The sequence below is a fragment of the Oncorhynchus gorbuscha genome, linkage group LG10, assembly GCF_021184085.1.
Source record: "Oncorhynchus gorbuscha isolate QuinsamMale2020 ecotype Even-year linkage group LG10, OgorEven_v1.0, whole genome shotgun sequence".
NCBI lineage: Eukaryota > Metazoa > Chordata > Actinopteri > Salmoniformes > Salmonidae > Oncorhynchus > Oncorhynchus gorbuscha.
In genome coordinates this window covers 19,411,118-19,439,006 of record NC_060182.1, presented here as the reverse complement: position 1 = coordinate 19,439,006, position 27,889 = coordinate 19,411,118, and the positions used below count along the sequence as shown (strand labels likewise).

Genomic DNA, 27,889 nt, shown 5'->3' with positions numbered 1-27,889 from the left:
TTTCGTTCCAGTGCTCTGCTGCCTGTGACTGGAACGAATTGCAAAAATCGCTGAAGTTGGAGACTTTCATCTCCCTCACCAACTTCAAACATCTGCTATCTGAGCAGCTAACCGATCGCTGCAGCTGTACATAGTCTATCGGTAAATAGCCCATCCATTTTTACCTACCTCATATCCCCATACTGTTTTTATTTACTTTTCTGCTATTTTGCACACCAATATCTCTACCTGTACATGACCATCTGATCATTTATCACTCCAGTGTTAATCTGCAAAATTGTAATTATTCGCCTACCTCCTCATGCCTTTTGCACACAATGTATATAGACCCCCCCTTTTTTCTACTGTGTTATTGACTTGTTAATGGTTTACTCCATGTGTAACTCTGTGTTGTCTGTTCACACTGCTATGCTTTATCTTGGCCAGGTCGCAGTTGCAAATGAGAACTTGTTCTCAACTAGCCTACCTGGTTAAATAAAGGTGAAATAAAAAATAAAACCATTCATCCAGTCTCCCAGTTACCCCAAATCTCCCCAGTCAGTCATCCCAAATCTCCCCAGTCAGTCATCCCAAATCTCCCCAGTCAGTCATCCCAAATCTCCCCAGTCAGTCATCCCAAATCTCCCCAGTCAGTCATCCCAAATCTCCCCAGTCAGTCATCCCAAATCTCCCCAGTCAGTCATCCCAAATCTCCCCAGTCAGTCATCCCAAATCTCCCCAGAATTGCTGAATCTCCTAAGTCTCCCCATCGCCCAAATGGATTCTTAGTCTTGCTGCTTCTATACTTAGGTATTCACATCCACACCACCAGCAATGATCACAGTGCAGCCGGCCTGATAGGTACATATGTTTGAGGAAATCTGTGTCTGGCGTAATCAATAAACAGCACTCACCCATCTCAGCTGTTAGACTAGGCTTCTCCTGTCAGTGCTCACTACTTGTAGATCAACGGGCGGTGGTGGACAAAACACCTAGATAATGTTAAAGATTGAAAAACTCAGCTAACACAGAACTGATTAGGGTATTCATTCAGAGACAACTCTTTCACACCAGAGTTAGTCCCGACAGCTCTCATTCACTCAGTACTTAACAGTAATATCTCATCTAAAATTTAAATCCTGTTATTATTCCAAATGTAATTTGTTGAACTCCGCTTCCCACTTACCTAAATTACAAATATCTTAGAACTAATAATATAAAATGTGCTCAAAAACATCTTGTGCAATTACCAGTGGCTTCAGACCACATCAACACTTATAAATGCCTAGACATCTGTCAGCGGGGCTTTTCCATGGTACCGTTACTTGCCCTCACTCTAGTCTGGTCTAGCCTTCTTAAGACTACTAGTACCTTCATTTTTGTTTAGTTTTACAAAACATTTGTATTTTTAAATCTTTTAAATTGACTTACTGAAATTCAGTTGCAGTGTCCCTCAATTGTCCACGGATGATGCGTCCCCTCTTGGGCAGCTCGCAGTAAGGGTGCTTGTCTGTTGGTCAGACAGGAATTTCCCCTCACGCTTTATAAAGTGCACCAACGGTTTTCCCTCGCAGGCCCTCACTGAAAAAAAACTCCGCAGGCAGAACCAATAATTTAGTTTGTGATGCCAAATTGTCAGGGAAATCACCAGGGACACCTGAAGTCGATCTTAAATGAATCATTCTTTATTAACAGCAAGCTGGAGCGGTTTCAACAAACTCAATACACTACACGTCAGTCAAGAGCTCCAATAGGGCAGTCCAGTTAGTTCTTATATACTGCTTAAAACAGACAAATTATATTCGCATGAGTTACATTATTCATAAAAATCACCATTAACTTTTGGTGCAAACATGTGAGCGACCAATACCTCATGAGGCTTCCCTCCAAGCTTACACCTTGAAACAGAGATATCCGTCCTCAAAACAATGTTCTGGGCGTACAAAATTGCCAATAATGATGAGCATTCTCCCAGGCACGGTCAGTCACTTGCATGAACCCAGTCAAATTGATTATTAGAAAAGCATACATTTCCCTTCACACTGCTATTGACCAACTGGGTTCGAACCCACGTCTCCTGTGTGTCACAACACTATGTAGGCTTAAGTCTGTCTAGGATTTAGCTTGAACGAACGTAACTATTCAGGTTTCAGGCAAAAGTACCGGTCATTGGGCGTCCCGAGTAGCGCAGCAGTCTAAAGCACTGCAGTGCTTGAGGCATCACTACAGACCCGGGTTTGAGTCGGCTGTGTGGCAGCCGACCGCGACCGGGAGACAAGAGGCAACGCACAATTGGGCCAGCGTTGCCCGGGTTAGGGGCTGGTATGGCCGGCTGGGATGTCCTTGTCCCATTTCGCTCTAGCAACTCCTGTGTTGGGCCGGGCACATGCACACTGACACGGTTGCCAGTTGTCTGTTGTTTCCTCCGACACATTGGTGCGGCTGGCTTCTGGGTTAAGCAAGCAGTGTGTCAAGAAGCAATACGGCTTGGCAGGGTAGTGTTTCGGAGGACGCATGGCTCTCGACCTTTGTACGGGAGTTGCAGCGACGGGACAAGACTAACTACCAATTGGATATCACGAAATTGGGGGTAAAATAAATAAAAAGGTACTAGTCATCACAAACATGGTTATGAGTATAATGACCCATTATTAAAATGTAAATGCCAGGTAATCCAGAGAAAGAAGTGGTCAAAATGCTTTATTTTACAGTTCAACAGTAATTCCCAACACACAATGACCATAACATGTTAACAGATGTCTTTGTTAAGAGTATCATTGTGGTTCATACAAAAAGTAAAAAAAAGTTGTTTTTTAAATAGATATAAATTAAGCTACATTGAACATGAAATGTATCTCTACCTCTTCACAAACCTAAAAGTGCCTCAGACATTTTGTTCAGAGCGTCTGCTAAATGACTTAAATGTAAATGTAAATGTGTGATTTAGAATATGTAGCTAACAGAAACAACATTCTCAGTTGGGGAGAAGAGAAAAAAAAAAGAAAGTGCAATTGAGAAGCACCAAAAATAGAAATTTGGCACATGAAAATCAAAGCAAGTAAAATATAACCCAACGCAAAAAAAAAAGCTTTACTCTGCCTTCGATTGAGAATGGAAAGGTCAAGGACGGATAAATCAAATCAGTTGAACCTAATGGAGAGTTGGATACTTGAATAAAAGAAACCAACTGGCATACTTCCTCCAATTACAGAAAAAAAACAAGGTCCAAATATCAAATTTCAAAGCTAGAAAATGCTTTAGGAATAGTTCTAAATGTCAGATAATACACAATATAGGCTAGAGCTTTTCCTCCAGAGGCTTTAAAAACACTGAAAACTCATAAGGCCATGTAAATTCTTCTACATATTAAATGCAGATAATGGAATAAAATGCCTTAAAACTTTGTACAAATGAGAATAAAAGCCATAAAATGTTAACATATAGCTAGGATCTCTTAACTGTCATGTCCAAAAAAGAAAAAACTACATTTATAACACATCAGGAAAACACACCATGTCAATTGCCCCTTTAATCCAACATACAGTAGAAATGACATGACTAAAAAGTGATGTATATAAAATATCTGTAATATTCTAGCAAATGAATGCTGCATAGTTATACATGACATGGCTTCATTATCAGATGTTTGTATCATTTATAAAACAGATGAAATTTCAGTGTCCCAAAAACACACATGTAAAGAAGGATATACTGCAGGTACAACTCATGGGGACAGCCATTGTGCCTCACACTTCACCATTCCATCACTCAACAGTCAAGGGGCAGTCTATAGTATGTGCAGTGTAAACAAAAAACTTTAAACCATATTTTTGGATGTTTAGGCAATAACCCAGCGTCCCCTTATCTAAACATTTTAACAAAGAAATAAGATTTTCCAAATCTCCAAAAAGCCTCCCAAACAATCCCAATACTCCCAAGCTGAGTATAGCTAAAAGACAAAGCACTGCCTTGATGAGATGCAACAAACTGATGAAATTTACATGGAGGACAAAAGGACTTTAAGGCTGTTCACACAGACCAATTAAAAATATTCCCCCCCGCAATTATTAGTCTTTTGGCCAATCTGATCAGATCTTTGTCAATATTTGGGTTTAAAAAACAATTAAAAAAAAACAGTTGGGCTGCCTGTGTAAACGCAACCAAAGATATTACGGCCGGTCACATTGGGTAGGCAATAAGTGGTTGAATCTCTATGACCGGTGACAGGTTAACTCGCAGTATCTTCTGGGCTTTCCTCCTCACCTCCTCATCGGTGATCGAGTCATCAACCTTGATCACCTTGAACCTCAGGTTGTTCTCACTGAGTCTAAGGTCTTCAGACTGCTCTTTGACCAGCCAGACCTCATTTCTGGGCCTCTTCACACAGAGTTTGTCTTCAGCCTCATCAGTCCTTTTCCTTTTCTGGTCCCTCCAGCAAGGCATTCCGTTGCATTCCTTCAAAACCCGGTCGTTTTGCAGTATGGCAGGCACTCCGATGATATTGACTGGGCAGGGCAAAAAGTTCACTCTCCTCAAAGTGACTGATTTTGCTAAGTTTCCGGTACCTTCCGAAGGCTGTACTTGGGTACCTGTTAGAGATAGTGGTCGATGAGAGTTGGGCACAGTCACCTCTCCTGACCATACACCTGTGTGGAACTGCAGTCTCGCTGTGTGGCCTGTAGAGGGTCCAGTGATGTTGGTCAGTCTTATGTATGACTGCATCTGAACAGGCACAACAGCCAAGGTCTGTGGTTGAGAGAGGACAGTCTGTTTGAGAGATTCCTTTGACAGATTTGTCAAAATAATTGTGGGTTGATTCTTCAGGACAACTTTTGCTGCTGCACTTAACAAAGAATAGTTGATTTCAGTCTTCTTGCCATGGGATTTTCTACCCTTCTTTTTGCCAGGCTTTTGAACCTTTGAGACAGCAATGTCCAGTGTGCTCTGTGTCTTTATTACAGGCCTCAGTACTGCAGTACAAGACCTGTAACCATAAACATCTTTGCTTTTAAGTACAGTAGGCTTGTGACCTTCATCTTTGAGTCCCTCAATAAAAGTGGCCAGTTCTTTCTCAGTATCGAAAAGGTCTTTTGACATAGGACTGAACGCTTTCAGAGTCTCCAGTAGAGTAGTTTGGCCAGCGGAGTTGAAACGTGACCATGACTGGACAACCTTCTCTGTGGCTTCCTTACAATTCATGGCATATACCATCTGTTCTGTAATCTGTAGCATTGGTGATATTGGCGTCCAAGATCAGCCCTGTGGGCAAAAAGAGAATAAACAGTCATAAAAATGTAGACTTCATACTCAACTTCTGTAAATCATTGACATTCAAAACCCTGGATAAGGGAAATCTCAGCTTAAGGTTTTTTATCAAGTAGGCTAACCCAACAATCAACGTACCACCAAAGTGACTACAAACAAAGCTGTATTCATAATCTTGCTGGAGAGAGAGACCTACAAACTCTGAAAAATGTGTTGTTACATCAGTAAAAAAAATTTTTTTTTAAAGAGCTGCCTATTTTAAAACAGATTCAAAACATATACCAACCATGGGTGACTAACATTAGCTAAAATTCAGTGAGGCAATTTCCACCATAGACTTGGACAAATTATAAATTGACAATTCCAACTGGAATTAATTTTTACAGATCGAGCATTCTTATTCAAATTAGCTCCAAAAAGCACAAGACATAACAAAATTCCTGTCATATTTAATCTGAGAAAATGTCAAATTTGGAGAATTACAGTTTGCCCCTCGATTGTTTTCATTCAGATCTGATGGGCAGTCTCCTCTGCCACAAAAACAGGTGTATGACCTTTGTCACATAAAGTAGGATAGCTTTTGATTCAACTTACAGTGGATGCGCCATTTCAAAACGGAATGTAGAAACAGGAATAACTTTGCATTGCTTTGCTGCAAGTTTGCGTCTTGTGCGGCAGCTATACCGCTGCAGTACAGACCGCTTCCATTGAAAAGGTCATTCATTAAGTAGGTTAGCAAGCCAATGCTTATTTAGCTCAGACTGGAAGTGCCCTTGATCAGCCATCATGCTAGCTGATCCCAAAGACAACCAGTCTTTGCGTTAACTCTAGTTTACAGTGGCTCAGAACTACCTCTAAATAGGCTTCTACAAGCTGCACTCCATTGATCTACGTGTGTGCACATGAGTAGAGCTAGTATTTTGGGGGCAGCAGACTCTTTGTTGCATTCCACTCAGAGGTGAAGTCCACCTTGTGTAGTGTATATCCTATATCCACTAGGGAGCTTGGGAGCCAGAGTAGCTAACCAAGCAAGAGGGGCCAAGGCATCTTTGACAAACCGCGGAAAACATTTGAACTTCCGGATCAAGAGTTAAAGTATATGCCCGTTTACAAAATACTAGCCACATGTCAGGCTAGACTGGTGTTCAACGCTTTACGACACTGTTTAGCAACAGAAGAAAAATGTATTTTTTGGACTTGCTAGAGATTGAACAGGAAGAACTTGAACTGCTATTACTACTCAGGAGTATGGAGAAAAAGGGACTGAGAAAATGGCAAGTTCGTTACATGACAACGATGGGGGATAATAAAGAACAAATGTCTCTTGTTCAACCTATGCGAAGCATTGACGAGGAACGACATGTTCAAATCAAATTTTATTGGTCACATACACATGGTTAGCATATGTTAATGTGAGTGTAGCGAACTGCTTGTGCTTCTAGTTCCGACCGTGCAGTAGAACTACCACACACACACACACACACACGTGTAAAGGAATGAATACGAACATAAAAATATATGGATGAGCGATGGCCGAGCGGCATAGGCAAGATGGAGAGTACAGTATATACACATATGAGATGAGTAATGTAAACAAAGTGGCACTGTTTTAAGTGACTAGTAATACATTTATTACATCCAATTTTTTATTATTGAAGCGGCTAGAGATTTTACATACTATGTTAGTGATGGCTGTTTAACAGTATGATGGCCTTGAGATCGCCGTTTTTCAGTCTCTCGGTCCCAGCTTTGTTGCACCTGTGCTGACCGTGCCTTCTGGATGATAGCGGGGTGAACAAGCAGTGGTTCAGGTGGTTGATGTCCTTGATGATCTCTTCGGCCTTCCTGTGACGTCGGGTGGCAAGTAGTTTTCCCCCAGTGATGCTTTGTGCAGATCTCACTACCCTCTGGTGAGCCTTACGGTTGTGGGTGAAGCAGTTGCCGTGGGTGTAGCAGTTGCCATACCAGGCGGTGATACAGCCTGACAGAATGCTCTCGATTGTGCATCTGTAAAAGTTTGGGAGTGTTTTTGGTGACAAGCCAAATTTCTCCAGCCTCCTGGAGGTTGAAAAGGTGCCGTTGCGCTTTCTTCCCCACACTGTCTGGGTGGACCATTTCAGTTTGTGTGACGTGTACACTGAGGAAGCTTTCCACCTTCTCCAATACGGTCCCGTCGATGTGGATAGGGGGGTGCTCCCTCTGCTGTGTCCTGAAGTCCACGATCATCTCCTTTGTGATGTTGACGTTGAGTGCGAGGTTGTTTTCCTAACACCACACTCCAAGGGCCCTCTCCCCCTTCCTGTAGGCCATCCCATCGTAGTTGGTAATCTGTAGTGTCATCTGCAAACTTGATGACTGAGTTGGAGGCGTGCATGGCCACGTAGTCATGGGTGAACAGGGAGTACAGGAGAGGGCTGAGAACACACCCTTGTGGGGCCCCAGTGTTGAGGATTAGCGGGGTGGAGAGGTTGTTACCTAGCCTCACCACCTGGGGGCAGCCCGTCAGAAAGTCCAGTACCCAATTGCACAGGGCGGGGTCGAGACCAAAGGTCTAGAGCTTGATGACAAGTTGAGGGCACTATGGTGTTAAATGCTGAGCTGTAATCGATTAACAGCATTCTTATATAGGTATTCCTCTTCTCCAGATGGGTTAGGGCAGTGTGATTACATCTTCTGTGGACCTATTGAGGCGGTAAGCAAATTGGAGTGGGTCTAGGGTGTCACCTGTTCACCGGACGTGCTACCTGTCCCAGACCTGCTGTTTTCAACTCTGAGAAAGCAGTAGATACTCTGAATGATCGGCTATGAAAAGCCAACTGACATTTACTACTGAGCTGCTGCCCTGTTGCACCCGCGACAACCACTGATTATTATTGGACCCTGCTGGTCATCTAAGAACATTTTGGCAATGTTCTGTTATAATCTCCACCTGGCAAAGCCAGAAGAGGACTGGCCACCCGTTACAGGAATTATATTCCTCTGTTTTAATGCCCAATTAAAATGAATCACTGTCAATTCATAAGAATCTGTATGAATCTTATTTGTATAAAATGCAGAGACCAGTCTTAAAGTCAATCAGCAGCTTTTATTCTCGAGAGTACTGCCCATTATACATTTTACCACAGGTTATAAACTGAAAATGACATCATTAGTTTTAGTACTAGCCCGTCTCATCTCCGCTCCAGTATAATGGCTGTATGGTTCTCACATCATCTCTCCCTATTAAAATAATTTATGAATAGAACCAAGGTCTGCCTGTGTAGATACGCATTCTAGCCAGTCTGGCTATAAGTTCATTCATTTCTACCAAGGAACAGACAGTCATTGTTCTAATTCTTGATTATATTTACACACATATTCAGTACTAGGATTATAAAGAAAATTCATACATATACAGTAATATAATAGTATTCTGATTAGTCAGTCCTGATTGAAATGTATATACAAGTCATTATTGATCAAAAATCCCATAACAAACCCTCATCCTGGTTCTTCTAAGTTTCTTCCTAGGTTCTGGCATTGTAGGCTGAGTTTCTGTACAGCATTTTGTGACATCTGTTGATGTAAGAAGGCCTTTATAAATCAATCAGTCTGATTGATAGGGTGGCGGTGACCAGCCAGCTGGTCTACGCATGCTCTGAGGACGTGGCTAGGGATGCCTTCTGGGCCGGCAGCCTGCGAGGGTTAACACGTTTAAAATGTTTTACTCATGTTGGCTGTGGTGAATGAGAGCCCGCAGGTTATGGTAGCGGGCCATGTCAGTGGCACTGTATTGTCCTCAAAGCGAGCAAGGAAGTTGTTTAGTTCTTCTGGGAGCAAGACGGTATCTGCGATGGCCCTGGTTTTCTTTTTGTAATCCGTGATTGAATGTAGACCCTGCCACATACATCTGAGCCGTTGAATTCTGACTGTCTCTATACTGACGCTTAGCTTGTTTGATTGCCGCAGAGGGAATAGCTACACTGTATTCGGTCATGTTTACGGTCGCCTTGCCATGATTTAAAAGCAGTGGTTCGCACTTTCAGTTTAGAGTGAATGCTGCCATCAATCCAGAGTTTCTGGTTGGGGAACGGTTTTAATAGTCACCGTGGGTACAACATCACAAATGCACTTGCTAATAAACTCAATACATCAATGTTATTGTCTGAGGCTATCCGGAACATATCCACGTGATTGAAGCAATCTTGAAGGGTGGAATCAGATTGCTCAGGTCTGTTCAACGCGGGTCCGACTACGGACGTTTCCTGTTTTAGTTTCTGTCTATAGGCAGGGAACAACAAAAAAATGGAGTCGGTCAGATTTGCCGAAAGGAGGACGAGCTTTGTATGCGTCGCGGAAGTTAGAGTAGCAATGATCCAGAATGCTGCCAGCCCGGGTCGCACATGCTGACATCATTTAGGAAGTGTTATCATTAGATTAGCTTTGTTAAAATCCCCAGCTACAATAAATGCAGCCCCAGGATGTGGTTTCCAGTTTACATAAAGTCCATTGAAGTTCTTCCAGGGCCGGGGGGGAGATACACACTGCTGTGGTTATAGTCGAAGAGGATTCTCTTAGTAGATAATGGAGCATTTGATTGTAAGGAACTCTAGGTCAGGTGGAGAAAAAAAAAGGACTTGAGGTATCCAGGTAGGATACGCTAAATACATGTCACTATACACACACAAATTATACCAATAGATGTTGATATGCTTCGCATAAAAGTGATCTGGCATCCCAATAAGAGGATGGGGGCCTATGTCCAAAGCATAGGCTACACAGTTGTTACAGTACACAAATGATAGTATTGTACAGGAACATGAAGGCTATGGAAACACTTATTTTATTCAAGGTTTCATCTGGCCTTGATGCCGAGAAGATCAACTACCGCCACTCAAAATCCAAAAGAATTTCAGAACTGCTTTGGGATCCTTGCTGCAAGATGGAGGATCCTGGGACAAGCCCCCGGAGAAAGCAGAGACCATTGTGAAGGCCTGCGTGGCCCTCCACAACTAATGTAGACCAGACTGACAACACAGATTCATCAACAGGGAAGATCCAGTCCACACCCACTGTGGACCTGCTTCCAGGAGAGTGATACAAGGGGACACCAGCTTCCCAGACCTAAGAAACATGTCAGCATAGAGGGAAAACAATTGTGTGCAACAACCTCAAGGACTACATCCTCACACCAGCAGGTCAAGTGTCTTTCCAGGATGCCATCATGCGTGGCACCCTACAGTAAATGTAGTTTGGGAAAATGTGCACTCATGTCATCTAGTTACTGTTTGTGTCATATGTGAGCTACACACTGGTGTTGCATTTTTTCTTATTCACAATGAGGAGTACTATAACTACAGTCACTTCATCCTTGTTTTAGTTTTTCATATTTGAACCTTGTGTTGTGTATTGGCGTTTCCTGCTATACAAAATGGGTGAGAATGGCTGTCCACCTTTAGAGGATAAGGCTAGACCCTCGGGACATTAACCTCATGTTATCTAGATGGTCATGTGTAGTGGCCTTTCAATGGAGACCTTCCTGCTTTGGTATATAGGTATCCAGCTGTAGACAATAAGGACAGATCATCCAAAACATTAACCTTATCTACATAGTAGACTTCTACTGCTTTGTACATGATCTGAGTAATATTTTCTGCCAAAAGTACATTTGCATACCTTTAACTGAACTACCCATCCCGGATACGGGTTTGAATTCGACAACATACGGTGTTCGCCACAAATAATCATATTAAACATTCCTGAAAATACAAGTGTCTCACATGCTTCAAAAGCCTAGAATCTTGCTAATCCAACTGCATTGTCATATTTAAAAAAGTATTAATTGCGAAAGAATACACTGCGATTATCTGAGCACAGACCCCCATATCAAACTACTTATTCAACCAGCACTTGCGTAACAAAATCACAAACTGCATTGAAATAAATAGTTTACCTTTGAAGATCTTGCTCTGGTTGCAATCCCAAGGCTCATTGTTACACAATTAATTGTCTTTTGTTCGGTTAAATCCATTTTTTATAGCCTAACAAAACATTTTGTGAACGCTTATCTCGTTGAATTTCGTGTCATTCAATTTTTCGACCTAACATCCAACGTAAATAGACAGACTTTCCCTGACTTTATCCAGTCATGTTTGGTTTCCTTGCAATCAACTGTTTGTAACACAACCAAACCTGATGGGTAATTTTGCGGGACGTAATTGACCCGGAAAAAAACGATTGGAAGACAACAATTGACGAGCCCATTTTGCACCAATTATATGACCACTGTCTCGTTGATTGACTGTATTTTAACCCAATGACCACTGATAGTCATGAAATCTAGCTGGGTAGATAGCCAATGAGCAAAGGTAAAACGGCAATATCCCATGGTTCTTTGTTGTAAGACAAACCTTTCCATTGAGGACCGTTCTTTCGCCATTGCCAATTCAACCGTGAAGGAGCAAAGCTTATTACGCACTGCAGTATTTCTGTGACTTGCATCTTCAGCTGTTTATTTATCCAACATCATGGCGAATAAGTCAAAGAAAGCTAATTCTAAGACTAGATATACGAATGTAGAAACAATTTTAGAGGAAATTGATCGTGGAAGTGAGACAGATCTGCTTTTTGAAGACTCCATTAGCTCCCATAGCTTTGATTCTGAAACTGAGATCATTGTTTTGGACTGGTAAGTTGCTCTCATGCTAATGCCGTTGTTTGAAATTAATATAAAATATTACTTGTGATTGTTTACATTTTATTTGCAATATATAAAGATGTAATGAAATGGGTAAGGTACACATTAGCTAGTCATTGTGAGTGAGGGTCTGTTTGTTTGTATGAGAACGACCATAGCGTCTGTCTACACACACGGTATGGTGTAGAATGTAAACCCATACATCTCAACACAGCCAGCATGCTTCCTCCAATCAGTCTACATTAGAGGGAGCATGGTCTACCAGCTGCTGCTCCACCCCACGCCCACATGAAATAACCCATTTGAGGCAGGTCCACAACAATGGCCAAAGTGAAATAGAACAGCACTTTGTTCCCTGTACTATATATAAAATGTTTTTTTTATACCTGTTGATACAGGGCTCATATGTGAAACTATTCTAACTGAAAATGATTCCACAGTGGCACTGACTCCGACTAGAAAGCCCTTCCTCTCACAGAAAGCCTTCAGAGAGCAGCTCATCAAGGAGCTTGCTGGCTACAGCACCACTGCACCAAGCCCTGTTCCTTCTGCTCCTGCCACAAGTGTTCATCATGGTTGTGCCTAAGGGCCAAAATTTGATTAGATTTGGGTATGTCTTCAGGCGGAAATTGCACAAAGTAGGGGGGTAGCTCTAAGAGTCGCAGACATACGCTTCCCCTGGCTCAGGCCATCCCCCCACAAAACACACAACCATAAGTTGATTGATTAATTGGAGGCAGCTTGTGTCAATTACAAAACATTTCCTAGGATTTTCTACCTGAAACGCCTGTGGATAATGCTGTAAATAAAAAAAGAAAAGCAAAGTGCCTCAGAAGCACGGCACCAATTAGAGATCGACGCGGTTATTTGAATATGCGAACAGACGTTAGTATTCGATGACTTGAGTTAATGAGATTTTTGGGGGGCCTATTTTAACAATGAAAAAGCAGTCTACATTACATTTTCCTTTTGAGCTATATATAACGAGTCAAAAGTTGACACCTACTCAGTCAAGGTTCTTTTTTAAAATGTTCTTTTACATTGTAGAAGACATAACATATGGAATCATGTAACCAAAAAAAGTTTGAAGAATCTAAAAATTAATTTTTATTTGTTAATGTAGCCACCCTTTGCACGCTCTTCAAATTCCATTTGTCACATGCGCCAAATACAACACCTTAGTGAACTGCTTACTTACACGCCCTTAACCAACCAGTTAAGGAAAAAGTAAAAAAGAATGAAAAGAGCAGCAGTAAAATAACAGTAGCGAGGCTATATAGAAGGGTTCATGTGCAGGGGCACAGGGTAGTCAACGTAATATGTACATGTAGGTAGAGCTAAAATGACTGTGCATACATAGTGAGTAGCAGCATAAGGGGGGCGGAGGTGGCAATGCAAATAGTCTGGGTAGCCATTTGATTAGATGTTCAGGAGTCTTATGTCTTGGGGGTAGAAGCTGTTGAGAAGCCTCTTGGACTTAGACCTGGCAAGCCGGTACCGTTTGCCCTGCATTAGAGAAGTTTATGACTAGGTGGCTGATGTCTGCCTTCCTCTGACACCGCCTGGTATAGAGGTCCTGGATGGCAGGAAGCTTGGCCCCAGTGATGCACTGGGCCGTGCACACTACCTCTGTATTTAGCTTGCGGTCGGAGGCCGAGCAGTTGCCATACCAGGCAGTGCTGCAACCAGTCAGGATGCTCTCGATAGCGCAGCTGTAGAGTCTTTTGAGGATCTCAAGACCCATGTCAAATCTTTTCAGTCTCCTAAGGGGGAAAAGGCGGTGTCATGTGCTCTTCACGACTGTCTTGGTGTGTTTGGAACATGATATTTGGTTGGTGATGTGGACGCCAAAGAACTTGAAGCTCTCAACCTGCTCCACTACAGGCCCATCGATGAGAATCAGAACGTGCTTGGCCCTCATTCTCCTGTAGTCCATGATCATCTCCTCGGTCTTGATCACATCGCGGAAGAGGTGGTCCTGGCACCACACTACCAGGTGGCTGACCTCTTCCCTATAGTCCATCGTTGTTAGTCATCAGGCCTACCACCGTTGTGTCGTCTGCAAACAAATGGTGTTAGTCGTGCTTGCCAACACAGTCATGAGTGAACAGAGAGTACAGGAGGGGACTAAGCACGCACCCAAGGGCCTCCCGTGTTGAGGATCAGCATGGCAGATGTGTTGTTGCCTACCCTTACCACCTGGGGACAGCCTGTCAGGAAGTCCAAGATTCAGTTGCAGAGGGAGGTGTTCAGTCCCAGGGTCCTTAGCAATGAGCTATGAGGGCACTATGGTGTTGAAAGCTGAGCTGTAGTCAATGAATAGCATTCTCAGAGGTGTTCCTTTTGACCAGGTGGGAAAGGGCTGTGTGGAGTGCAATAGAGATTGCATCATCTGTGGACCTGTTGGGTTGGTATAAAAATTGGAGTGGGTCTAGGGTTGCTGGGATGATGGTGTTGATGTGAGCCATGAAAAGCCTTTCAAAGCACTTCATGGATACATACGAGTGCTACGGGTCTGCAGTCATTTAGGCAGGTTGCCTTAGTGATCTTGTGCACAGGGACTACGGTGGTCTGCTTGAACCATGTTACAAACTCGTCCAGGGACAGGTTGAAAATGTCAGTGAAGACACTTGCCAGTTGGTCAGCTCATGCTCGGATTACACGTCCTGGTCATCCATCTGGCCCTGCGGCCTTGCGAATGTTGACCTGTTTAAGAGGACTTACATTGGTTACAGCGAGGGTGATCAATCAGGGACAGCTGGTGCTCTCATGCAATCAGTGTTGCTTGCATTGAAGCATGTATAGAAGTCATTTAGCTCCTCTGGTAAGCTTGTATCACTGGGCATCTCGCAGCTGGGCTTCACTTTGTAGTACATACTTTGCATGCCCTGCCACATCTAACAAGCATCAGAGCCAGTGTAGTAGGATTCAATCTTAGTCCTGTATTTCGGCTTTGCCTGTTTGATGGTTTGTCTGAGGGCAAAGCGGGATTTCATATGCGTTCGGGTTAGCGTCCCGTTCCTTGAAAACTCTACCTTTTAGCTCGGTGTGGATGTTGCCTGTAATCCATGGCTTCTGGTTGGGGCATGTACCTACGGTCACTGTGGGGACAACGTTATTGATGAAGCCAGTGACTGATGTGATCTACTCCTCAATGCCATCGGATAAACCCCGGGAACCTCTTCCAGTTTCTGCTGGAACAGGGAGAAAAAAAGAAAAAAAAGTCCTGTGGCTTAGCATCTGTCCACTTCCATATTGAGCAAATCACTGCTACTTCCTGCTTTACTTTGGATTGTAAACTTTGAATTGTAAGGATTGTATAATTGTCAGATTTGTCAAATGGAGGTCGAGTGAGAGCTCTTTACACAGCTCTGTGTGTGTGGCATATTAAGGTGGTCTAGCGTTTTAAATTTCCCTGCATTAAAGTCCCCAGCCACTAGGAGCACTGCCTCTGGATGAGCATTTTCTCGTTTGCTTTATACAGCTCATTGAGTGGTCTTCACACCACCATCGGTTTGTCGTGGTAAATGGATAGCCATGAAAAATATAGATGAACTCTTGGGATATGGGGCAGCATTTTCACTTTTGGATGAATAGTGTGCCCAGAGTTAACTGCCTCCTCTGTCCCAGATGCTAATATGCATATTATTAGTAGTATTTGATAGTTTTAGAAACTTCAGTGTTTTCTGTTTGAATGACGTCTGCGAGTATAACAGAACTCATATGGCAGGCGAAAACCTGAGAAATCCAACCAGGAAGTGGGACGTCTGAGGATTGTAGTTTTTCAAAGCTTGGCCTACCAGATAGTTGGATATGGATAATGTTGCACTTCCTACAGCTTCCACTAGATGTCAAGTCTTCAGAACAGAGTTTCTATAGAGGTTTCTACTATAATGGAGGGGCTCATGAGACCTCTTTGAGTCAGTGGTCTGGCAGAGAGCCTTGGTCTCATGACGCGCGCTCCCGACAGATGTACTTCTCGTTCCTGTGCTTTCTTCAGACAAAGGAATTCTCCGGTTGGAACATTGATGTTTTGTTAAAAACATCCTAACGATTGATTCCATACATTGTTTGACATGTTCCTAAAGGACTGTAACAGAACTTTGAGTTTGTCTGGATGAAGTGCCTGCGCCTCATGAAGATGGATTACTGGGCTGAAGACGCTAAGAACATGTGGCTATTTGGACATAAATTATGGATTTTATTTGTCGAACTGGGATTCCTGGGAGTGCCTTCTGATGATCAAAGGTAAGTGAATATTTAGTGTTATTTCTAATGGAATGACTGAGCTAGATACCCTGACCCAACCCTTCTCGCCCCCCCCTGATTGAGCAGAACCCTGTTTTATGAAAACCCAAATCTCACATTTTAGAAGCTAAAGTGACATTTCATCCCATCACGAATAATTTCATATTCAAACATTTAAATTGAACTATTGAATTCTATGTGAATCCGATAACTCTGATGTGTAGACTTTCCACTGTAGAGTTTGTCATCTTATCATTGATGAGAATGTCTCAGACGACAACTGAACTGACATATTCATTAAATACCACCGCATATGTTCAATTGGTCAGATTACCAGAGTATTGTTCGTTTCCCCCCACCTTCTGATGTTCCCAGAATCTCTGTAAACCAAGGGTTTGCAAATGTAACATCAGTAGGGTAGAGAGGGAAAAATGGGGGGGAGGTATTTATGACCGTCATAAATCTACCCCCAGGCCAACGTCATGAGAGCCAACAAATAAAAACTATCCTGCTAGTAGAAAAAACCCGGATAAAATTAAGATAGCCAATGTGTCATGTATGGCCGGTCTGCAACGAACTTGAAACATTGTATAAAATCTTCTGGACCCCTCAAGTTACCTGCACCAGTGAGCTGGGGACAGACACAGCTGTTGGCTATTTGCGCAAAGGATAAGAAATCCGTGTTCGACTTGGGCAAGAGCTAACCGGAGTAGAGCACCGACAGATCAATGTTCTACTGCTTTTGCTCCTGTTCCTCCTATAGAATATTAGCTCAAACATATTGTGGAGCATCTGCACTTAAATATAAAACCGCACCAGCACCCAAAATGAGTAAAGAAACCCACTTCAGTCCTGCAAAAAAAGTAAATCAGGCGGGCCTATTTTATGACGTTTCCACTGGATCAGAGCATGATATTTTTCCCTTTCACGCCGAGTGGTTATCAAAAAGGGAGAGAGAGCTAGAAATATTTTTCATATCATTGAGAATGACAGTTCCTCAATGTGATGTAAAAAATAAGACTTAAATGTGCTTGCTGTTAGAGGTGAAGAAAACCATTACTTTGAGAAGCTTCGAAGGTCATTGGAGGTGTTTTAAGCCAAATCAGAAATACTATCAGATCCAAATTGGAACATTTATATGCCTACATTTGAACACATGCCAGGAAGCCTACTTCAAAATGTAAATCAGGTGGGTCCTTAAAACATTGACAATAGCACCTCCAAACAAAAAACAAGAACTAAACTGAATTGACAAAACTCAAATGGATTGAAATAAACTAAAACTTGTTTCTCACAAGTTTTGCATAGGTTGTGCACTCTGCAAACAATGTGTCCATTCCAACAACGGTAAAAGGAATAATATTGAATGCATTAACAGAAATTCCCATTACCAAACATTGTAGATTAGAAATTACCAGGAATTAACGGCAAATGTACTGATAATATACAATAAATTTTGGAAAATATTCAGACCACTTAACCTCTTCCACCTTTGTTTTATTTAATATTTTAGAATAAAACACACAAAAACCCATAATGGATAAAGTGAAAATAAGTTTCACAGATTTATTACAAATAAAACAAACACTTTATTTACATACATATTCAGACACTTTGCTATGAGACTCGAAATTGAGCTCCGGTGCATCTCGTTTCCATTAATCATCCTTGAGATGTTTCTACAACTTCGTTGGAGTACACCTGTCGTAAATTCAATTGATTGGACTTGATTTGAAAAAAAAAGGCACACACACACACACAGGTCTATATAAGAAGGACCCACAGTTGACAGTGCATGTCAGAGAAAAAAATATCATGCCATGAGGTCAAAGGAACAGTCTGTAGACCCCCGAGACAGGATTGTGTTGAGGCACAGATCTGTGGAAGGGTACTAAAAAACATTTGCAGCATTTAAGTTCCAAGAACACAATTGCCTCCATCTTTCTTAAATGGAAGACATTTTGAACCACCATGACTCTTCCTAGAGCTGGCCCGCCCGGTCAAACGGGGGGGAGAATGGCCTTGATCAGGGAAGTGACCAAGGACCCGATGGGCCTGAATGCCAAGCATCAAATCTGGAGGAAACCTGGCACCATCACTATGGTGAAGCATGGTGGTGGTAGCATCACGCTGTGGGGATGTTTTACATCAGCAGGGACTAGGAGATTAGTCAGGATTGAGGGTAAGATGAACAGAGCACATTTATATGCCTACATATAAATGTATGTAGATCCTTGAAGTCCTGAGCACTCTGGAGCATGTTCTCAGACTGGGGCAAAGGTTCACCTTCCAACGGGACAACAACCCTAAGCACACAGCCAAGATAATGTAGGAGTGGCTACGGGACAAGTCTCTGAATGTCCGTAGAGTGGCCCAGCCAGAGCCTGGACTTGAACCCGATTGAACATCTTGAGACCTGAAAATAACTGTGCAGCAACATTGCCCATCCAACTGGAGAGCTTGAGAGGATCTGCAGAGAAGAATAGGACAAACTCCTCAAATACGTGTACCAAGCTTGTAGCATCACACCCAAGACTGGAGGCTCCTATCACTGCCAAAGGTGCTTCAACAAAGTACTGCGTAAAGAGTCTGAATACTTATGTTAATGTGATTTTTTTCAATCACAAAATACACTTGCAACTATTTCTAAACACCTGTTTTTAGTTTGAGGAAAATAAACAATTAACTCAATTTTAGAAATAAGCTGTAACGTAACATTGTGAAAAAGGTTATGGGGTCTGAATACACTATGTAATGGTGAGATACACTAACCATTTACGTTGAGAAACAATAAATGCACACATTGGCAGGAGAGCGCGCATTCTGGAGCAATTGGTGCTTTGTGCATCTGGGCGCAGCATTGTCAATCTGATGTCTGCATTGTCTATACAGAATTTACGGTGATACGGCCTCTGCAGAAGTCAGGGAAATCATACTTCTTGCACATTGCGGAGCAGTTGTCAAGGAAGTGAGTTTATGTATCGCACCCACCTACCAATGATGTGGAGCTATACAAAGCCCTCTGCATGGTTACAACATATGGGATCCGCATGGCGATGCTTTACAGAGCTGAATTTGGCATCTGCATGCCTCCGGAGGCACCACAATTGCATCACACCCTCCATATGTTGCCACCAACTAGATTTTCAGATCTAGACTAAAAGACAATGTATGCTTGGCCTCCACAATGGATTAGTTTCATCCCGGACAAAAAAAAAAAAGATATAACATCACACACAGGGGCAGAAAAGTATTTAGTCAGCCACCAATTGTGCAAGTTCTCCCACTTAAAAAGATGAGGCCTATAATGTTGTATCATAGGTACACTTCAACTATAACATACAAAATGAGGGAAAAAGTAAAATCACATTGTAGGATTTTTAATGAATTTATTTGCAGATTATGGTGGAAAATAAGTATTTGGTCAATAACAATTCTCAATACTTTGTTATATACCCTTTGTTGGCAATGACAGAGGTCAAACGTTTTCTGTAAGTCTTCACACACTGTTACTGGTATTTTGGCCCATTCCTCCATGCAGATCTCCTCTAGAGCAGTGATGTTTTGGGGCTGTTGCTGGGCAACACGGACTTTCAAATCCCTCCAAAGATTTTCTATGGGGTTGAGATCTGGAGACTGGCTAGTCCACTCCAGGACCTTGAAATGCTTCTTACGAAGCCACTCCGTTGCCCAGGCGGTGTGTTTGGGATCATTGTCATGCTGAAAGACCCAGCCACGTTTAATCTTCAATGCCCTTGCTGATGGAAGGAGGTTTTCACTCAAAATCTCACGATACATGGCCCCATTCATTCTTTCCTTTACACGGATCAGTCATCCTGGTCCCTTTGCAGAAAAACAGCCCCAAAGCATGAGGTTTCCACCCCCATGCTTCACAGTAGGTATGGTGTTCTTTGGATGCAACTCAGCATTCTTTGTCCTCCAAACACGACGAGTAGAGTTTTTACCAAAAAGTTATATTTTGGTTTCATCTGACCATATGACATTCTCCCAATCTTCTTCTGGATCATCCAAATGCTCTCTAGCAAACTTCAGACGGGCCTGGACATGTACTGGCTTAAGCAGGGGGACACGTCTGGCACTTCAGGATTTGAGTCCCTGGTGGCGTAGTGTGTTATTGATGGTAGGCTTTGTTAATTTGGTCCCAGCTCTCTGCAGGTCATTCACTAAGTCCTCCCGTGTGGTTCTGTGATTTTTGCTCACCGTTCTTGTGATCATTTTCACCCCACCGAGTGAGATCTTGCGTGGAGCCCCAGATCGAGGGAGAAGATCAGTGGTCTTGTATGTCTTCCATTTCCTAATAATTGCTCCCACAGTTGATTTCTTCAAACCAAGCTGCTTACCTATTGCAGATTCAGTCTTCCCAGCCTGGTTTCTGGTGTCCTTTGACAGCTCATTGGTCTTGGCCATAGTAGAGTTTGGAGTGTGACTGAGGTTGGGGACAGGTGTCTTTTATACTGATAACAAGTTCAAACAGGCGCCATTAACACAGGTAACGAGTGGAGGACAGAGGAGCCTCTTAAAGAAGAAGTTACAGGTCTGTGAGAGCCAGAAATCGTGCTTGTAGGTGACCAAATACTTATTTTACACCATAATTTGCAAATAAATTCATTAAATCCTACAGTGAATCTGTATTTTTTTTCTGTCATAGTTGAAGTGTACCTATGAAAATAACAGGCCTCTCATCTTTTTAAGTGGGAGAACTTGCACAATTGGTGGATGACTAAATACTTTTTTTTGCCCCACTGTACGTACACACACACACACACACACACACACACACTGCTCAAAAAATAAAGGGAACACAAAAATAACACTTCCTAGATATGAATGAATGAAATATTCTTATTAAATACATTTTTCTTTACATAGTTTAATGTAATGATCAATGGATATCAAATTAATCAACCCGTGAAGGTCTGGATTTGGAGTCACACTTAAAATTAATGTGGAAAACCGCACTACAGGCTGATGTCCTTACACCATGTCAAAATGAGGCTCAGTAGTGTGTGGACTCCACGTGCCTGTATGACCTCCCTACAATGCCTGGGCATGCTCCTGATGAGGTGGTGGATGGTGTCCTGAGGGATCTCCTCCCAGACCTGGACTAAAGCATCCACCAACTCCTGGACAGTCTGTGGTGCAACATGGCGTTGGTGGATGGAGCGAGACAGGATGTCCCAGATGTGCTCAATTGGATTCAGGTCAGGGGAACGGGCGGGCCAGTCGATAGCATCAATGCCTTCCTCTTGCAGGAACTGCTGACACACTCCAGCCACATGAGGTCTAGCATTGACTTGCATTAGGAGGAACCCAGGGCCAACTGCACCAGCATATGGTCTCACAAGGGGTCTGAGGAGCTCATCTCAGTACCTAATGGCAGTCAGACTACCTCTGGCGAGCACATGGAGGGCTGTGCGGCCCCCCAAAGAAATGCCACCCCACACCATGGCTGACCCACCGCCAAACCAGTCATGCTGGAGGATGTTGCAGGCAGCAGAACGTTCTCCACGGCGTCTTCAGACTGTCACGTCTCATCCTGGATGAGCTGCACTACCTGAGCCACTTGTGTGGGTTGTTGTGTGAGTTGTAGGCTCCGTCTCATGCTACCACTAGAGTGAAAGCACCGCCAGCATTCAAAAGTGACCAAAACGTCAGCCAGGAAAAATAGGAACTGAGAAGTGGTCTGTGGTCAACACCTGCAGACTCACTCCTTTATTGGGTGTCTCTCGCTAATTGCCTATAATTTCCACCTGTTGTCTATTCAACAGGTGGTGGGGCCGCAGCGTAGCCTAGTGGTTAGAGCGTTGGAATAGTAACCGGAAGGTTGTGAGTTCAAACCCCCGAGCTGACAAGGTAATCTGTCGTTCTGCCCCTGAACAGGCAGTTAACCCACTGTTCCCAGGCCGTCATTGAAAATAAGTATATGTTCTTAACTGACTTTCCTGGTTAAATAAAGGTAAAAAATGTACAATTACATTTGCACAACAGCATGTGAAATGTATTGTCAATCAGTGTTGCTTCCTAAGTGGACAGTTCGATTTCACAGAAGTGTGATTGACTTGGAGTTACATTGTGTTGTTTAAGTGGTCCCTTTATTTTTTTGAGCAGTGTATATACACACATATGCAGTGGGGAGAACAAGTATTTGATAACCTGCAAAAATCGGCAGTGTTTCCTACTTACAAAGCATGTAGAGGTCTGTAATTATTATCATAGGTACACTTCAACTGTGAGAGACAGAATCTAAAACAAAAATCCAGAAAATCACATTGTATGATTTTTAAGTAATTAATTTGCATTTTATTGCATGACATAAGTATTTGATACATCAGAAAAGCAGAACTTAATATTTGGTACAGAAATCTGTTTGCAATCACAGCGATCATACGTTTCCTGTAGTTCTTGACCAGGTTTGCACACTCCAGCAGAGATTTTGGCCTACTCCTCCTCCAGTGTACCCATGATAAAAATTAGACCTCTACATGGTTTGTAAGTAGGAAAACCTGCCGATATCGGCAGTGTATCAAATACTTGTTCTCCCCACTGTGTGTGTGTGTGTACATGCATATATATAAGCACTGTGCATTGTGTAAGAAGCCTGCAAGTATATGACAATTTAATTTGTCCTTGTGATCTTAAATTTTGCACACAATTTATAGTACTTTTCCAACCTTTAACAAATAGCAAATGTATCTTGAATAAATTTTAAAAATATATACAAATAAGTGGCCACAGGAAGTAGGCAAAATAAAATAAAAAGTAAAAGAGTAGTCTTCGACTCGCAGCTGTAGTGTTACTGGCGTCGGGAGAAGGGCGGGTGGGCTGTGTGAGGTTAAACAGCATGCGAATTTCACGAGCAGGACTGCCGCTTGACAAAGCGGTCTATTGCGGCAGTCCAGTGAATGAGGGACGTCGGTCTCCTCAGTGCTAACTGGGTACTAAATAAAATAAACTCTGAACAGCGTGCAAAAAATGTGATTTTAGAAAAAAAATTACATGTTATTTGACACATGCCACCCTTGAGTGTTCCATGATAATCTACATGCTGAATTACCGTTAAAGTGATATCAGCCGAAGAAATCCTCACTAAGTTTGTAAGTACAGTCTCCAGTAGTAAAGGGCTGTGTCTGAAAGAAACTTGGCATTGAAGAAAGCACCGGCGCAAGCGAAATCAATGGGATCTCGAGTTTGCTACACACTTTGAAAAAGCACACGATCAAACAAAGCTTTGGATGTCCATGGTGACATTTGATACAAACGTTGGTACTTTCGTATCGGGTCACTTTGAAAATATGAAAACCTTGAAGCATAACATCCCTAAAGCACCCAGCGCTTCACACCGTTTGAGTGACGAAAGATCTGTGCTGGCAGTTGAATCCCACCCCCAGTTCAAATCAAATATTTGTCACATGCGCCAAAAACAACAGGAGTAGACCTTACCGTGCAAGGCTTACTTACAAGCCCTTGGTTATTGTTGGTTAAGAAAATATTTACCAAGTAAACAGAAAGTAACAAAACAATAAACTGTATACAGGGGGTACCGGTACCGAGTCAATGTCAGTGGGTACAGGTTTGTCAGGGGGGGGGGCAATGCAAATAATCCAGGTAGCCATTTGAGTAACTGTTCAGCAGCCTTACAGCTGGGGGGGGGGGGTGTACTGGGCTGTATGCACTACCCTCTATTGCGGCGGGATGCCGACCAGTTGCCATACCAGGCGGAGATGCAACCAGTCAGGATAATCTTAATGGTCCAGCTATAGAACATTGGAGCCTGAATAAATTTGTCATGGCTCCATAGATCCTCAGAGGGGGAAAAGTTAGTGTCATGCTCTCTTCACAACAGTCTTGCTGTGTTTGGACCATGATAGTTTGTTGGTGATGTGTACATCAAGGAACTTGAAGCGCTCAACCTGCTCCACTACAGCCCTGTCAATGAGAATTGGGGCGTGCTCGGCCCTCCTTGTCCTGTAGTCCAAGATTATGACCTTTGTCTTGATCATGTTGAGAGGTTGTCGTCCTGGTAACACACTGCCAGGTTTCTGACTTCCTCCCTATAGGCTGTCTCATTGTTGTTCATCAGGCCTACCACCGTTGTCGTCAGCAAGGATCCAGTTGGAGGTGTTTAGTCCCAGGGTCCTTAGTATAGTGATGAGCTATGAGGGTAATATCGTGTTGAACGGTGTAAAAAGGCAGTGTGGAGTGCAATAGAGATTGCGTCATTTGTTGGCTTTGTATGCAAATTGGAGTGGGTGTCAGCTTTCTGGGATGAGGGTGTTGATGTGACCCATGACCAGCCTTTCAAAGCACTTCATGGCTACAGACTTGAATACTAAGGGTCGGTAATCACTTAGGCAGGTTGCCTTGGCGTTCTTGGGTACAGGGAGTATGGTGGTCAGAGACTGTCAGGGACAGGTTGAAAATGTAAGTGAAGACCCATGCTCGGAGTACACGTCTTGGTAATCTGTCTACTCCCTGTGAATGTTAATGTGTTTAAAGATCTTACTCACGTCGGCTATGGGGAACGTCCGCAACAGCTGGTGCTCTCACGCATGCTTCAGTGTTTGCCTCGAAGTGCGCATAGAAGTAATTTAGCACACAAGGTAGGCTTGTGTCACTGGACAGCTTGCGGCTTGTCTGCCCGTTGTAGTCCATAATAAACTTGTCCTGTTTTCAGGACCCCGTCTTTCAAAGATTATTTGGAGTTTTACGAATTACTTCACATATCTATGTAAATGGTTTAAACACTGTTTCCTATGCATGTTCAACGAACCATTAAAAAAATTAACGAACATGCACCCGCGGTACAATCGTTATGAAACTAACCGCTTAGACTGTAGGCAAATAAGGTCACATTTATGAAAACATAGGACACTGAAGAGGCCTGTCTACTGACTCTGAAAAACACCAAAAGAAAGATGCCCAGGGTCCCTGCTCATCTGAGTGAAAGTACCTTAGGCATGCTGCAAGGAGGAATGAGGACTGCAGATGTGGCCAGGGCAATAAATTGCAATGTCCGTACTGTGAGACGCCTAAGACAGCGCTACAGGGAGAAAGGACGGACAGCTGATCGTCCTCGCAGTGGGAGAACACGTGTAACACCTGCACAGGATCAGTACATCCGAAAATCACACCTGCGGGACAGGTACAGGATGGCTTAAACTGCCCGAGTTACACTAGGAACGCACAATCCCTCCATCAGTGCTCAGACTGTCTGCAATAGGCTGAGAGAGGCTGGACTGAGGGCTTGTAGGCCTGTTGTAAGGCAGGTCCTCACCAGACGTCGCCGGCAACAACGTTGCCTATTGGCACAAACCAAACATCGCTGGACCAGACAGGACTGGCAAAAAGCGATCTTCAATAACGAGTTGCGGTTTTGTCTCACCGAATTTGTGTTTTTCGCCGAAGAAATTAGCAGTACACCGAGGCCTGTACTCTGGAGTGGGATCAATTTGTAGGTGGAGGGTCCATCATGGTCTGGGGCAGTGTGTCACAGCATCAGACTGAGCTTGTTATTGCAGGCAATCTCAACACTGAGTTACAAGGAAGACATTCTCCTCCCTCATGTGGTACCCTTCCTGCAGGCTCATCCTGACATGACCCTCCAGCATGGCAATGCCACCAGCCATACTGCTCGTTCTGTACGTGATGTCTGGGAACTTGCAGGTGCCATGGTGGAAGAGTGGGGTAACATCTCGCAGCAAGGACTGGCAAATCTGGTGCAGTCCATGAGGAGATGCACTGCAGTACTTTATGCAGCTGGTACTGACTTACACCATATACTGACTTACTTTTGATTTTGTTCATGGAGACATTATTCGAATTCTGTTAGTCACATGTCTGTGGAACTTCGTTGAATCTTGTTATGTTCATACAAATATTTACACAAGTTGCTGAAAATAAAACTCAGTTGACAGTGAGGACGATTATTTTTTGGGTGAGTTTACTTTGCAAGTCCTGCCATGTCCGACGAGCGTAGCTCTGTATTTACGCTTTGCCTGTGATGGTTTGTCTGAGGGCAAAACAGCATTTCTTAGAAGTGTTTGAGTTAGAGTCCCGCTCCTTGAACGCTCTACCCTTTGGCTCAGTGTGGATGTTGACTGTAATCCATTGCTTCTGGTTGGGGTATGTACGTACGGTCACTGTGGGCTCGACGTCATCAATGCACATATTGATGAAGCCGTTGACTGATGTGGTATATTCCTAAATGCCATCGCATGAATTCCGGGACATATTCCAGTCAGTGCAAGCAAAACAATCATGTAACTTAGCATCTGCGGCATCTGGCCACTTCCGTATTGAAAGAGTCACTGGTACTTCCTGATTTGGTGTTAGTTCTGGCTAATTACAACAACAATTTTTTCTCTCAACAGAAAACACTTATCTCCATATCCATTACCATACTCAATTTGTCCGAGTCCTCAGCACACCCCTAGGAAGCTAACCCAGTCTGTATTTTTTCCCTCAAGGTGCCCACCGGTTGTTATGGTAAACACCCCACCCGTCTGTAGCAAACAATACTCATGAGTTCATAGAGTTCAGTGTTCTGGTCTTTCTTATTGGTCAGTGAAATTAGTATTTTAGTGCTGTGAAAACACTATAGTGTACATTGGCCTTTTAGGATGAGGGAGTACTTTTTTGTTTGAGTATGGCGTGATTTCTATTACAGCATATTGGATGACTGTCATTCATATTACATTCACCTAACCTTTGTTACATCGACATGTTTGGTCTATTACATGATACAAAAAAAAAATTCCCTATAACCAATATCAGGTTGCTACAACCTAGCCTACGAATGAAAGTTTACAAAGTAGGTGCCCAGTTGAGAGAATTTAGAAATCAAGGAGACTGACAGTGACACACTCAATACCGCCTTGCACACTCTTGCCTGTATCTAACTTATTAAGGGTGTAATCATTAGCCCAACAGTTTTAAACAAGAGTTTGTATTGGACAAATTAAAGTATTTTACTCCATGTTCCGATACGTTTTTCAACAAAGTCAATGAGACAAATGAACCTTGATCTCTGCAAACACAGTTTACTTTCATAGCAGCCACATACAAACAGCATGATAATTTGCTCATGTATAATTCCTTCTCGCATCTAGTCGCCCTCTTCCTCACCTTTTCCCTTTGCTTGTGGAACTTAGTGCACAATACAACAGCTGTCTGTGACCAGGTGAAAAATCTTTCCAAGTCAAACCTTCACACATGCTACATCGTTGTCACCATATTAACAAACGTCATAGTAAACATAGCTAGCTTCTAGAACTAATGTGTTAACCAGTTTGATATAGGGGGCCCCATTTTAATTTTTGGTTTAAAAACGTTCCCGTTTTAAACAAAATATTTTGTCACGAAAAGATGCTCGACTATGCATATAATTAACAGCTTTGGATAGAAAACACTCTGACGTGCCACAGAACTGATGTTACAGAAAAAAAACCCAGATACAAATCCAATCACGAAGTGCCGCATTTTTTGAAACCGCCTCATGGCAATGACTCCTTATATGGCTGTGGAGAAGCTAGTAGTCAGCTTACGTTTCCCCCAAGGTATTTGTAGGCATATCATTGGAAGATTGACCATAAGAAACTACATTTACCAGGTGGTCGCTTGGTGTCCTCCGTTGCAATTATTATCACCAGCTGCAGTACTTTTCTGTTTGCTACGGAGGAGAAACCCAACTGCCACGAATGA

General features: G+C 42.9%; 1 protein-coding gene across 3 annotated transcripts in view; it reads right to left on the bottom strand.

Moving 5' to 3' along the window:
* Positions 1-2,660: 2,660 nt before the first annotated feature.
* The window catches only part of LOC124045638 (coiled-coil domain-containing protein 71-like), a 29,399-nt gene continuing 4,170 nt past the window's right edge, over positions 2,661-27,889 (bottom strand). Inside the window, exons 2-3 of one of the 3 annotated variants that reach the window (XM_046365087.1) lie at positions 14,956-15,114; positions 2,661-5,238 (exon numbers count right to left, since the gene is read on the bottom strand). In XM_046365087.1, the coding sequence (XP_046221043.1) occupies positions 4,159-5,211 (1,053 nt within the window). In that variant the 5' untranslated portion in view covers positions 5,212-5,238; positions 14,956-15,114 and the 3' untranslated portion in view covers positions 2,661-4,158. The remainder of the gene's footprint in view (positions 5,239-14,955; positions 15,115-27,889) is intronic. The other 2 variants (XM_046365086.1, XM_046365085.1) reach the window with 2 other exon arrangements.